This window comes from Eublepharis macularius, chromosome 12, assembly GCF_028583425.1.
Source record: "Eublepharis macularius isolate TG4126 chromosome 12, MPM_Emac_v1.0, whole genome shotgun sequence".
Taxonomy (NCBI): Eukaryota; Metazoa; Chordata; class Lepidosauria; order Squamata; family Eublepharidae; genus Eublepharis; species Eublepharis macularius.
Window position 1 is genome coordinate 41295864 of NC_072801.1, and position 14933 is coordinate 41310796.

General features: G+C 45.0%; 1 protein-coding gene across 1 annotated transcript in view; it reads right to left on the minus strand.

Moving 5' to 3' along the window:
- MLLT6 (MLLT6, PHD finger containing) overlaps positions 1–13861 on the minus strand; it is a 105249-nt gene extending 91388 nt beyond the window's left edge. The window contains exons 1-2 of the mRNA XM_054992226.1: positions 13445–13861; positions 4384–4463 (exon numbers count right to left, since the gene is read on the minus strand). Of these exons, the coding sequence (XP_054848201.1) occupies positions 4384–4463; positions 13445–13553 (189 nt within the window). The 5' untranslated portion in view covers positions 13554–13861. The remainder of the gene's footprint in view (positions 1–4383; positions 4464–13444) is intronic.
- Between the last annotated feature and the right edge of the window lie 1072 nt (positions 13862–14933).

Consider the following 14933-nt stretch of genomic DNA (forward strand, 5'->3'; position numbering starts at 1 on the left):
TCAGTTCCCCTGGAGAAAAATGGCTGCTTTGGGGGGTAGACTCTGTATGGCATGATTACACACTGTTGAGGTTCCTCCGACCTCCAAACCCTGCCATTCTCCACCCCCAACCTGGAGCTGGTGAACCTACAGAGCATATTATTTCACCTTTAAATTTTTTTAAAAATAAATGCCAAACAAACACTGATGTGTTTTTGCGCTCTGCTTCAAAAGTTTTTAAGAAGTGCACAGGAATCGAGAGGGGGAAATAGTCTGGGATCACCATTCAATTCACTGATTGGGGCGTTTCTATACGCAACAGAACTCTGTGTGGCTCTGGCTGATGCTGTGAATGCAGAGGCATTTGCAACGGTAAGAAAGTGTCCAAACGGCAGTTTTCCCTTGAGTGCCTCCGACAGTGGCCATTTTTCAGGCAAAAAAAAAAAATCAGTTTGATATACCATCATAGCATTACACTATAGTGATAAGTTAATTACCTTTTTTTTTTGTAAAGCCCTCAGAGCCTTCCCAGTGGCACACAGGGTGGTGGGTAGGAGTAGTAGCTGCAGGGACTGGGGCAAGGAAAATGGGGCTGATGTGGGCGGGACAAGAAAAACAACCACACCTTCCCGTCCACACTGGTACAAGTTCACTTTGGCTGCAAGTTCTTCAAAAAGATTATCCCAAATAAGGTTTGGGAAAGATCACAGAAATGCCAGAAAATGCACCAACATGTAACAAAACAATGTGGCTGTTGGGAGATAGCCTGCTTTTGTTTGGGAGCCACAGCAGAGCAAAAACTTCCATGCAGAATCAGCTCTGTCGAATAGGTTTTGAAGCTGAGAGAAGATTGGGTCGAGCCAAGTGAGGGGAAAGACTCCTGATTTCAGCTCCTGTCCTTACACCAGCTGCATTCATCACCTGGGCGAGCATCAGTGGTCAGCATGGATGGGCACTTGTCTAAATCAATGCTCTAGCAGGAGGCCCACCCGCAACTGGAAATGCTGGGTTGCTCTCCCATTTCCCGATGGGAGAAGCACCTTTAGCAGTGAAAGAAGCAGAGCCCCAAGAGGGTTTTGTTCTACTACCTCCTCTAGACAACGCAATGATCCAAAAATCTGTGGCAACACCTCAGAGTCTTCTGGGACAATCTCCCATTCCCTGGCAGGGGGAGAAGAGGAGGGGGGAGATCGGTAAGTTTTGAACATGATGTCCCAAGATGTCCTGGTCCTAAAGGATCACTCCATCCTGCCTAGCTGCAATTTCAGGCAGGGAATCTGTGACGGAGGGGCCACTCACATGGCAGCTAATGTATTATTTATTTCCTTGGTGCCTGAGGGCCCGTAAAAACCCGCGCTGGCCCTGATCATCACCCTTAGAAAGCATTCTGATCCTCAAAGAGACTGCCTTGGAATGCTTTGGCATCCTGGGAAGAGAGACATCATAATAACTAAACAAATTTTTAGAAGAACAGCAGCCTATAAACAAGAAAAAATTTAGACGATCAACATAAAAAAGCAGGGGATGCATTCCTACATGATATATGTCTCTCTTGGATTATAAAATGTAGATAAAGATGAACAGAAGCAAGTAAGCAAATCAAGATTCACTGTGGGAGTTTTTTCACTGCAATTCAAACCTGGCTTTCTCTGATCTTCATAATACATTTTACAGACACACAGGCCAGCAAATCAAAAGCGGATGCAGCAGTCACTGGTACCTGCCCCATTATTCAGATAGTTTCAGGAGGGTAACCATGTTGGTCTGACAAAGGGAGCTCTGACTCTCAAAAGCTCATACTCTGGAAATCTAGTTGGTTTTAAGCTGCTACTGGACCCAAATCTTATTATTCAGACAGGCTGTCTGCCCTTTTAAGTGCATGAATATATATATGCAATTAAAACACATTCCCCACTCCCTCTCCATTCTGCTTTTAAAATGTTGGGACATTGCTTTGAGGAGAAGAAGCATTACTGATGTCACCAGGGCAGGGTTTAGCTTCCTCCTTTCAGTAAAAAACAGATCTCCCCTACTACTTGTTTAACTCAGATGGATATATGAATTTTTCATCATGTTCAGTTTGGCTGTCAGGGTTTGTTATTTTTTATATATATATATATATATTAAAAAAGCAGAAGCGCTTTGAAGTTAGTAATAAAACCAAAAAATGCCCAGAAAAGCTATTAGCTTGTGAACAGGAAAAAAAATAGAGAGGGGAGAGACCCCCTACCTCCCAAATTCAAAGGCATGCAAACTCTGCAAAAGCTACAGAAGACACTGGATGTCAAATTAGCAACGTTCTCCCACCCCTCGCCCCAAATCCCTATATAAATTGGATTAACCACATTAAAATGCTGCTGAAGACTTTCTTCCTTACTCAAGACATACTAACAGTTTCACAGAATGAAAGCCACGAGACTCTGGGTCTTTCAAAGTGGTTACAAGGTTGAAAGTGTGCGAAATAACAGCTAGGTTCTTAAAAGAAGGATCCGTCCACCATTGAAAAATCAGCAGTTTGGGTAGACATCAAGGTGGGTGCTGCATAAGCTTCATGTGCGCTGTACATCCAAGTAATGCCCCCCCCGCCCCCCAATTCGGCCCTGTTATCAAAGTTCCTACAGGACAATTTCTCATTTAACATTCTCTCTCTGCAAGGAGAGTTAAAGCATGTTGGGCTTCAGTCACGCTATTTAGTCATCTGACACACCAGGCGGAGCTAAATTTGCTCCCTAATAAGAAATCTGGCCACCAGGATGTGTGTGTGTGTGTGTGTTGTGATCTGCTAGCTACACTCAAATCCCTTCTTCTTCTGACTTGGGGAAGAGAGAACAGGACAATGTGCTCTGTGTGCCAGACAACACCGGGACTTTCAAACAGGTTGGGAGAAAACATTTCAAGTTCCTCAGATGCAGTATCCAGTGTCAAGGGACCAACTCAGGGTGCCATTTCAAAGGATTCACTCCTTTGAGCAGAGCCTTCTCAAGGTGCCATGCTGCAGATAGGTAAGATCAGGGACTGCCCATTCACAAGTATTCCCTGTGGTGGCTCCCACTGTGGAAAGGCCTGAGGCAGTGAGGAAGGCCCCAACATTTACATCATTTTGCAGAATGTGCAAAACAGAAATGTTCAGAAGGGCATTTTTATAAAGGGACTGGAATTGCAGGACAATGGAACACCTCAGGGGGTTGCTGTATAAGGGAACAGGCCTGCAATAAGCAATGCTTCTAGTATGTATCAGCTTGCTTTTACTGCACTGTCTTCTGCCTTACTGCATTACAGGATGTCATGCCTCAGGCAGAGTTTTTTTGGTTTGCATTATTTTCCAGTTCTGTGATCCTAGTCCTAAAGGTAAAGGTAGTCCCCTGTGCAAGCACCGGGTCATCACTGACCCATGGGGGATGTCGCATGACAATGTTTTCTTGGCAGACTTTTTACGGGGTGGTTTGCCATTGCCTTCCCTGGTCATCTACACTTTACCCCCAGGAAACTGGGTACTCATTTTACCAACCTCGGAAGGATGGAAGGCTGAGTCAACCTTGAGTCGACTACTTGAACCCAGCTTCCGCCAGGACTGAACTCAGGTCGTAAGCAGAGCTTGGGCTGCAGTACTGCAGCTTGCCACTCAGCGCCACGAGGCTCTCATCCTAGTCCTACTACATCGTTTATTGGATGTTTTGTGCTGTCTTATCATTTTTTAAAATTTTAAATAATCTGTTTTGAGTCTTCACAAGAAAGGCAGGTTATAAATGAAGTAAATAAATAAATATAATAAAGGAGGTGGGTAGGGCTGCCCACTGACATGTGGGAAAGGCCAGTCCTGTTCCTGAGTCTTTAACAGCAACTTCTGTTTGCCAAAAACAGTGGGTGAAGTTTTTCTCACAGACTGGAGACAGCAATATTATCTACTACTGATTGCAGATCACACTGTCAATAGTGGAACAACATCAGGCACCAGTAAACAAGTCAGCAACCTTAGGGGTGGAAGGACATTTACAAAGCTAAACTGCCAAAGAGCAAAGGGATTTGTGCAGATGGCATTTACATTTGGGACATATAACCATGCAATTGTTTTTAATAATCACTATTCAGTATGCAGAGCCAGCGAGTTCATCAAAATTATACATGCTCTGGAATCATATTGAGTCTCAGAAAAAGGGGGAGAAGGGCAACTATCCTTGGGGCCATGCTCAACAGTGCCATTTATTTTCGTAGCTGTACAAAATATATCAGAGGCGCCGAAGCAGCCAGCTTCCTTGCTCAGAGGCAGCATACCAGATTTTGCACAGGGAATACGAAAGGCTTCATGGCAATCTCGGAGCTGCCCAGAAGCTTCTGGCTGGCCCAGGCCAGCAAAGACTGTTGTACCGGATTTGCTCTTATGAACTGGTTTCCGAGCATACTCACCACCCTGGCGGCCCTTTCTTGAGATTCACATTTTCGACAGAACCATGGCCCAGTTGGAACCTGGACAATTCCATAGCATGCTGAGGGAAGACAAACAAAATTCAGACGATCAATTTGAGCAGAAGTATATACATATATGAGTGTAACTATCTGCTTAATACCTTTTATTTCAGCTCCAAATCTGTGCTGACCACAGGAATACAATTCCCCATCATCCACACTCATAGATGGTCACCTGGACTTTAAAAAATACCCATCGCACAAGCCCATACAACCTGGGATCCAAAAAGCTGTACAAAATGACCCACCAAGTACTCAATAAATTTCTTGCTGCTCCTTGCTAATAACTGCAAACAGGTCTATGCCCCCTGTTTGGGAGGGGCCTCTTTTAAAAGCTAATCTCTCTCCCTCCCACTTTTACAAAAATATTGCCTTTATTCAGAACATTTTTGCCTTCTGAGTCATTATCTTGCAAGGAGTTTTTAAGAGAGAGGAATATTTTTAAGAAATGGGATTACTCCCTCTGCCACAGCATGAAGTAGTACAGTCCATTCTGCCACTTCGGCACCCTGCCACCTCATTCAGCTGCATGTGGTGACCAGGCCTAAGGGCCTGTGGCCACGATATAGGGTGGTCAAGAGGCCTGGAGAAAAAAAGTCTTGCTCCTTTAACAGTGGTTTAATGTGTGGAAATAGGCAGTTGAAGTTTTTACGCTGGGGATATATACCATCACGTGGAAAATAATGGTTGGCAAACAGCAAGAGGAGGGGTGGGGACAGGAGGAATGACATCACTCCGATGGTGCAATATCACTGCTGACAAATAACTGTATGTTATGTCACCACATCAATGTGACTTTCTAGGATTCCCCCTAAATTAGTTTTTGGGAAATTACAGAACATCATGCTGATCCAGTGATATCATTTCCAGTTATTCGCTGGAAGGAACGTTAATCCATCAGCAGAACTCTGATTTTCCCGCCCTTTTCCCCACTGCCATCCCTATAAGTAACATCCCATGATAGAAGGGACAGGATTTTTCTTCTTCAGGCCACTGCCATTCTTACAGCCATGAGGACTATGTTTGAGATGTGAAGTGGCAGTTCACAAGTCTCCAAAATGCATGTGGGCCACATTCTGAAGGCAAGTATGATGTGCAAGACGTGGCTTTGGCTTCTTCTTCCCATTGGAACAAACAGCTGCAGCTCCTAGGGGCTGTTTCAGGTTAGCAAAACAGTGTGGGGTCAGGGGAGGCTGAAGCCCCTTATATATGTGCACGCCATAGTCCCAATAAGAATCAGGCCCTTACTCCGCGAATAAGCACAGAAGTCTCTCACCACGTGTCACCCAAAGCCTTTGTGGCAGGTGTGAGGAGGACCTTGTATTGTGTGAAGAGGACCTAGGCCTCACCACCACTCTCAGACTCAGCTGGAACTCAACCCGTGCCACCCCCACAAATGGGAAAGAAGGCAGTGATGCAGACACACAACCAGGCCCTTCAGAGAGGGAGCTGCACTATTAAACCCAGTACAACAATGGTAGACAGCATAAGCCTGCAGGAGTCAGCCAGCCCCTGGGGACAGCGCCCCTTCTTGCCTTGCAGGCATGACCCCAGTTTATTGTCTAGCTATCCAATACATTTTCCTCCAACCCTTACACCAAGGAGTGACATGAGGATCAGATTGAGGGGATGGTAAAACAGTAAGATGAGCCACGTGACCATTGGGTGACCATGGGGCAAACCTATAGCCTGTTGCCATAGTCACTGAAGCTGGAGTCCAAGCTGAGCAGACCCTACAGCACAGACCAGACAGCAAGAAACCTGCAGGAGTGGTGGAGCGTCACTTGGTTCTGCTTGTTTCTGACCTCTCCATGGCCATCCTGGGAAGCAGCCTAATAGGAACTTTCTCTGTAAATTAAAAGCTATTTTGCTCCTGTACAGCATACCTTGTTCTCTTTTCCACATTTTATCCTCACAATAACCCTGTAAGGTAGGTGAGACTGAGAGAAAGTCCTTTCCTCCAATGGGAGACTGTCTACGTGCTCCTTTTCTTTTCCTCAAGATATCCCTACCTCTCTTCTTCCCCATTTTTCTTTCAAGCAAAACAATAAAACAATACAGTAACAGTATTTATTCATTCAGTAAATAACAACAACATTCAATTTATATACCACCGTTCAGGACAACTTTACACCCACTCAGAGTGGTTTACAAAGTATGTTATTATTATCCCTGCAACAAACACCCTGTGAAGTGGGTGGGGCTGAGAGAGCTCCTAGAAGAGAGACTCCATAGCCCAAGAGGGAGGGCGGGAGAAAAAGAAAGAAAAAGAGAGAGCAACAGAAAGAGGAGAGGAACTTAGCTAACATGTAAGGACAATACAAGAAACGTGTAATAATTTTTAAAAATGATTAAAAATTTGATCTTATTCTTTAAAAAAATCAAAATAAAGTCTACCATAAAACTTTCAATTTAATCCTTTCTGCTTAATAATGAAATTATTTGTTGAAGAGGCATTCCTTTCTAAAATGAAAGATGCCAGTATTTAAAGTCTACCTGAAGATCCCTGATCTGAAAATTAATTTTCAGGTGAAATATGAGAGCAATCCTAAGCAGGTCTTCTTATGAGTAAGTTTCAATGTATTCACTAGAGCTTATTCCCAGGAAAGTGTTCTTAGGATTGCACTCTAAAGTAACCCTGGCTTGAGGAGGTTGTGCTTACACAGTGGGGAGGGGAAAACACTCTGCACATGCTTAGTGGCACCTTCTTTTACATTACTACTATCCTCCAGGGCAGAGCCCTGGTATTCAAGGGCACCCTTTCATATTTCTCCATGAGTGTGTGCAGGGGGATTCTTGCTTTATAATTCACACTTCAATAGCACCACCACCCCACAACTCATTTTAATACCATTTCATGTGGTAACTTTTATAGCCTCATAACAACAATAGCAAAGTTATCAACACAGATCAAAGTCATCCTTTAATTAAACTGTTTATAGCAAAGGCATGTGTGCCGTTGGCATACTTATCCTGCAAACAAGACTAATTTAAGATTGCATTGTACATATAAAGAAATACTCACAGGGCAGAATTACCGGCAGTGAGAAAAGAAGGAACTTGTATCTGCTCTGTGGCTGCAGTCCTATAGACACTATCGTGGGAGTAAGCCCCACTGAATAAAATTAGGCTTACTTCTGAGTAGATCTGCCTAGGATTGCTCCCTTCCTAAATTGGCACCCAGCTTTGCCTCCGATCAGGAGGTGAGCTTTCAACCTCTGTAGAAGACTTCAGTCTGATGCCAAAGCAGATTAAAGTATGCAAAATAAACTGCATCAGCGTGCTCTGTTTGCATCAGTCCTACTGAGAGACAATAGAATGTTGGTATTTTTAGCACTGGGTGTATCTCCATCCAAACAAGCCAGATAAAATGTACTTTCTCAGAGTGCCACCTACTTTCCTACTGAGACCAAGAATGTGATGCACAGAAGCAATTCCCCAGTTACTGTCCCCTTTTGGTTACTAGGACAGAGAATTGAGGATCTCATTACACACACACGCCGCACACATGCACACACGCAAAGTCAGCTGCAGAAACAGAGAAGGCGGCTTTCCAAATTTGGGCAAAAATTTCGTTTCAGATCAATGGAACACTGAACAGCATTTGTCGGACACTCTAAAATATTTTCTTATTTTCCCTTGACAGAAATGCCCCAGCCTATCTAATCAATAAACACCAATTTAATCCGAGAAATCATCCCTTGAAGCAAAAATAAACCCTAGTCTAATGGCACCTTAAAGATTAACAAGAAAGTAAATGGTGTTAAGTCTTCAAGGGTGCCACTAGACTCGTGTTTATTTTTTCAGCTTTATCAGGAGTCAGTGAATGTATTACTTTGCTGCTGCTGCTGCTTTTTTTAGTTGACAAAACTGACTAATGTTTTTGGTTGGCAATCTTCCGAGCTGCATAGAGTGCTTCTTAACACAGGCAGTCTTGAGAATTAAGCATCAGAAGGCGGCTTTGAAATTGCCAGACAGCCTCTAATTAAAATCAGTATAGGAAGGAAAGCACAGAAGTGACTTGCGAGAGGGCCATACAGGGTGAAAAGCAAGCAGGGGGAAATGCATCCATATTTTTCCCCATCTTCAGTGTTGGTCTTGCACCCATGCAAAAAGCACAGGACAATCCAAAAACAGCATGCAAAGACGAGGGGACTGTTGTTATTATTAATTTTTTATCCCGCTCCTTCTCCCAGAATCTCATATGGATCTCCCTTCTGCCATTTTATCCTCACAGCAACCCTGAGAGGCAAGTTACTCTGAGAGAGGAGGGCAAGCCAAAGAGAGTTCTGACTCTTGAAAGCTTATACCGTGGAAATCTAGTTGGTCTTTAAGGTGCTACTAGACCCAAATTTTGCTCTTCTACTACAGACCAACATGGCTACCCAACTGGAAAGTTCCCCCAATCACCTTCACTGTAGGGTTGCCAAAAGGCCTGGAGAAAATTGTCCTATCTCTTTAATAAAGATTTAATGTGTAGAAATGAGCAAGTTGAGCTTTTCGCAGCATAAAAGTAAATACTATCCTCTGATAAATAACATTAAGCCTCTATTGAAGGAATAGGCTTAGATTGGAGTAACTCTGCTTAGGGTTGTACTGTACATGAATGAAAATAGAGACAAACGTCACTCTTCTGTTCTCATACTATGGATTGTCCCCTCTGCAACCACCCCAGAATTGCACAGGCTTAGTTACTGGAGGTATTTATTCTGCAAAAAAACCCTTTTCTTTTGTAATTTAAAATCAACACTTTTTATCCTTTTCAAATACACTAGAAAAGATCATCCAAACATTGATAATCAACAGCTTTGTACCACCATTGTATAGGACACTCATTTGACACATCACATGAAACCACGGTTTAATCTGAATAGGGGTAATTCAATTGTCTGAATACAGGCAACTGCACTCATTATAGTTACTTAGGGTCCATCAAATCAAGTCATGAAATCCCAGCTTGAAGATGGTTTATTAACACGAGTAACTCCAAACTGCACTTTCGTGTGTTATATGAGTGCATCCTCAAATGGCTGTCTGGAGAGAAGGCATAAATTCCCTAAATAAATATTAAAAACTTGCAGGCTTAATCCAGGTGAGTTCCTCAATGACTCCCCCCCCCGCCCCCAGGCTACAGAGAGAAGGCAATGAATTCAGTTATTTGTTGAAGCAAACCAGGATTTTAATGACTGATCATCTGTGGGCTGGATCCTAGTTCTTCCATTTAACCACGGTTAAAATAAACCATGATTTTGTCTTCTGCCTGAACTGAGCCAATGACATTCTTCTCCAAAATGGAGACATCGGTTACACATCTAATTTTGTGGATTAGACAATCTCTTTCCAGTCATTTGTAAAAAATGGCATGCACCAAGTGGTAGAGAGGTCAGAAATGTGCTAATGGTTTGTGACATGTGAGGGAGAGGGGAACAGGTGGAAATATGACATCGCATTCATGCGTTTGCTTCTCCAGCACAATCCCATTGTTGCTCAGTGCAAAGAGGAATAATGTTCTTGTTTTTCCACAATTTTCTCTGCCTGTTTCCTTTCACCCACCTCAGTTTGGCAGGGAAAGATGAGAACATGACAGCAATTATTTAATAGAAAGACAACTGCTGAGAGATAAGTTTTGCAAAGTACAACAATATTTGTTACTCATCTCTGTGTGGGTCAAAAAATGATACTCGTCAGTCAAAACCAGCTGCATATATTAATTCTTGGAATGCACCTTCTGGCAGAACAGACACTATTGATATTTTTGTTTTCTCCATAACTTGCGTCATTATCCGACATTGTGATCTGTATTATCCCCCTTTTAATTGTATATCTAAACAAACAGATAAAATGGGTGCTGTGGGGATTGTAACATATCTGTGGGGTAGTGAGTCTATTTTGTTATAACAAAATGAAAATGGGGAGAGGGAGATTTAACAAAAAAATTAAGTGACACTTGCTTTAAAATTGAATCCCACTGAGTGCATCCGAACCCATAATCCACACATAGTGGAGAGTTCATCTATCTATTAAGCCAGAGCAAAGGAAAATCCTCAGCAGGGACAGCAGCTGAGAGACAAGACTCTGTCCCACCCTCCTCCAACCCACTTGCTGTTGCTTCTGCATCAGAGGGCAGTGCTGCCCACCCTCTGTTGGGAACGGATTTGGGCATGCTCTAGTATAGCTGAGAGAATGGAATATGCTTTAAGCTGAAGGGACTGCCTCCTTCTACATTTACGGCGCTGACTGGCCCCCCATCACAGCACCTGAGATGCCAGCAGTGCAGCTTCAGAAGGCAGTGGAGGATGCCTCTTTAACCACTGGTGGCTGGGAGCAAAGTGAACTCCTGGGAATGGGGTTGCAGGGGGAAGGGGGGGACAAGAGGGAACGCAGCAGCTCCCTTCCTGCCACTGGGAGGAAGGGAGCCCACCGTCTCCTCTCCCAGCAATAGATGCCAAGCAGTATAATGCACCTGCAAAAATTAAAGTCCTCTTCTGGGACACGAGCCACACACAGTCAGAAAACCACTGCTTTATGTCATATATCTTTGCACATGAAAAAGTGAGGAATGCACCACTTATTTAGCACCCCGTTTGATAGTACCATCAGAGGAGCCCCTTGGTGCTCTTTGAAGCAATGCAAGATGCATTACCTAGACCAGGTATGGTCAGTCAGTGGCCTACAGGTCAGATTTAGCTTCCAAAGCAACTTCATTTGGTTCCCAGTGATCTTACCAAACTCTCTGCTCAAGTCCTCTGCCCTGCCTCAAACTTCCTGGGTGATTTTTCCCCCTGTCACTCAGCATCCATTCCCCTTCTGAAAAGTACCTTCCTCATTTGCTGATATGCATGAAATTTCTTTAAATGGGTTGCAGGTTCAGGAGTCCCCTAACAGGATAGTTTCATCTACAGCTCACCAAGACTTAGCCCATTAGTTGATGCTGGGATCCAGCCTGGGAATGTGTCATATCACAACAACCTAGAATGTATAAGTTTAGGCAGAAGAAACTGGTGTAATGAAGTTTGTCTGGGACTTTCCAGTTTAAAAAAAAGATGATTAAGGGGGAACATGAGGGAGGTTTATAAAATGATACATAGGGTAGGGAAAGTGGTTAAAGAGAACCTTTTCTCCTTCTCTGTAACAGTAGGACTCAGGAACACCTGATAAAGATGCTGGGCAACACATTCAGGATGGACAAAAGGAAGTAGCTCATTATTCAATGAGTAATTAAATTGTGGCATTCACTGACAGTAGACAGAGTAATAGCCACAAGCACAGATGGCTTTAAAAGGGGGTTAGAAATATTCATGGATATTGGTTATGGTGAGCCAAGAGAACCTGCATATTCAGAAGCAGTAAACCTCAGAAACCCAGTATGAGGAGGCAGCAACAGGGGAAGGCCTTGATGCCCCGTGGGTTGGCTCTGCAGGGAAAGCTGGAGGAAAAGAGGTTGCTGGTCTAATCTGGCACTGCCTTCTGGTGCTCTTAAAGCCCCTTTGGCCACTGTACATATTTCTGCCAATCAAAGCATCTGGCAGCCAAACCCAGCTATACAGGAGTCATATCAAGCCAAAGTACACTGATATGAAATTTTTAAAAATGCACAACCTACCAAGCTCTGTGCACTGAAGATAACACACTTCTATTCAATCTCAAATGTGCATCTGAACGCACAGGGGTTTGTGTGTGAAAAGATCACCTCTGAGCATGGGCAGAGCTTCAGCCAGGTTTAGAGGTAAGAACAGGGTCAGTGAGCAGAAGGCATGAAAACTTGAGGACTGGCCATTTTCCTTTTTGAAATGGTAAGAAAGGGTTAATCCAAGTCTGAAATTATATTAAGGGGCATGGTTCACCCCAGGTGACTCCTGCTGCCCTTCTGTCTCCAGTGTTAATGATCTACTAAGGACATTAGAAATAGACAGCAAAGAGGAAGGAAGCCCTTTCTCCAATCCAGCTCTCTCTCCTTGCTTTTGTCCAAAGGCGATGTGCGGGTCCCTCTCTCTAAATTCTCATCTGTCGCCTTACCTTGAAACTGCCGACTAAAGCCCACCCCCTTCCCACCTCCATCCCCAACGTGAAAAAGAAAGAAAGAAAAACATGTTACATGGGAGCTAATAATAGAACCCCTGCTAATCCGGAAGGAAGCTGAGAGAGACAGTCAGAGGTCATTGCCATTCGATTCCTCTCAAGCGACGTCAAATAAAATAAAAAGCAAACAAGAACAGGCCCACAAGAACCTACCACCAGCACCCACCCTCTCCACCCTTTCCGCCTCCACTGCTGCTCAGATGTCACCCCTCCTCGGTTTCCTAGGCTCATACAATTTCAATAATAAATAAACAAAACCACAAAGCATTATTCGCCAACGCAGAGGGAAGCAGGAAGATCTAAGATCCCCGGAGACGCACATGCAAAGTTCTTTTTAAAGTCCATCTTCCTTCTATAGACATATATGCAAAGATGGGTCTCATAGACGCACACATTTATGCAAGATTGCTGTACATCTATACCGATCTAGGTGTATTTATCTGTATCTGTCTCTCTCTTCTCTATATAAACACACAGATGTAGATACAGATATATGTCAGTTCTCTTAGAAATGGTTGGAAAGGGTTAAGCTGGGCCAGAAATTGCATTAACGCTAGGTCGGTAGGGCAGGGTGTGTTTGTTATGGGTGTATGCATACGCAGATGTACACAACCACAATACCCCCCTTTCTTTGCTTCTGCCACCTCCTCATAAGGCCCCATCCGTGATGAAGATTACGATGATGATGACCCATTCTCTAAATCTATTATTGTTGTTGTTGTTGTTGTTGTTGTTGTTATTTACTTAAAGCTTTGAAAAGGTGGTGATGCGGGAGAATGGGAGGGAATCCCCTCCTGCTCCCCCCTCCAGCAAATCTGCCCCGATCTCTTCTGGCAAAGCCCCCCCCCCGAGTTCCAAGGCAACCGGGGCTCGGTTGGCAAGGGGCAGGGTCTGTCGGGAGGGCGTCTTGGGGTCTTCTTACCTTGATGCACCGCCACGTTACAGCCATGCCCGTCGCAATACACCAGGGGGTTCTCGGTCCAGCCCCGCTCGTCGGAACAAACGCAGCAGCCGCCCACCATCTCCTTCATTCTTCCATAAGTTTCTTCGGCGCGGATCCCCCCCTCCCCCCTCCGGCGGTTGTTGTCGTCGCCGCCGCTGTTGCCAAACACGCATCCAAGCGCCCTCCTCGCCTCTCCGCTCCGCTCGACGCTCCGCGGCTTCCCCTGGCCTCCCGCTCCGCCTCCGGACTAGGACGGGCAGCAGCGGAGAGGACTCCGGCGCCTGGCCCCGGCGGGAGAACGCCACACTCGGCTGCGCCTCGGCGGCATCGCTGGCGCGGGGCTGGAGCAGAGGCGGTTGCCAGTCCCCATGCACGCACACGCACACGCACACACAAGCGCCGCACTCACACGCTCGGCCAGGCTCACGCACACACGCGCACAACGTCGCCCGGGCTGCGCGCAGCCCGCTCGGCAGCGATCATCATGGCTCCGTGCGCCTGCAAGTCCCCGCTGCGGGATCCAGCCAGGGAGCGGGCTCGGCTTCCTTTCTCCACCCCAGGAAAAAAGAAAGGGAAGGAAAGGTGGAGAGGTTCTCTCTCCCCTCTCCTCCTCCCTTTCTCCACATTCAGGGCAGCCAAAGCGTAGGAGCGATGCTGTGGTCGGGGGCAGCGAGCGAGCGAGCGAGCGGAGACCCCAAAGAAAGAGGAATCGCTCCCCCTCTGCCGCCCCCCTTAAATCCTATTATCTGTAATATTGCCTTCTTTGACAGATCGGGGTGCCACCAGCGCCACCCTTTGGCCGGCGAAGAGTACCGGATCTCCAGCAAGCGGCATCATCAAAGAGTGTGTGTGAGCGTGTGTGTGTTTTTAAGTATGTTTTGAAATTGGGTTATATTTGTAAAAAGCTTCGGGGCAGCCAGACCAAAAATATACTGTGGCGAAGAGAGGCAAAGGATCCTTACGGCACATGCACCATGAATCAACATGATTAAAAGAAGTCCACTGGCACTTTAAAGACTAATAAAATTTATTCCATTATAAACTGTCATGAGTCAGGGGTTCCTTCATAGATAGGTTGGCGTGAATATCCATAAGAGTTCTATATCTACTTAAAATTGCAAGCAACAAAAAGCAGAGTTTGGGGGAGATATTACAAAGAGTGGTCAGTGTAAACCAAGAACCAAAGAGAAATTAGCCCAAATGTTATTGTTCTACTGAGCCTGCAATTGTTTCCTGGACTTAGAAGTGTCTTCTCCAGAGGCTCTGCCATCTTGAAATCTTGGGAACTGAAGACATCCAGGCTCAAACCAGGGACGTTCTGCCTGTGAAGCAATGACTTCACTGGTTCCAGAAGACCCCCCACATTACATTTTGTTTTGCCGTCTATATACAGATTCTCTCTGAGATTTTGAAGGGCTTAGATCCTTCTACAGCAGAGGATAAATTAATTTTTTTTCTCGTAGACACT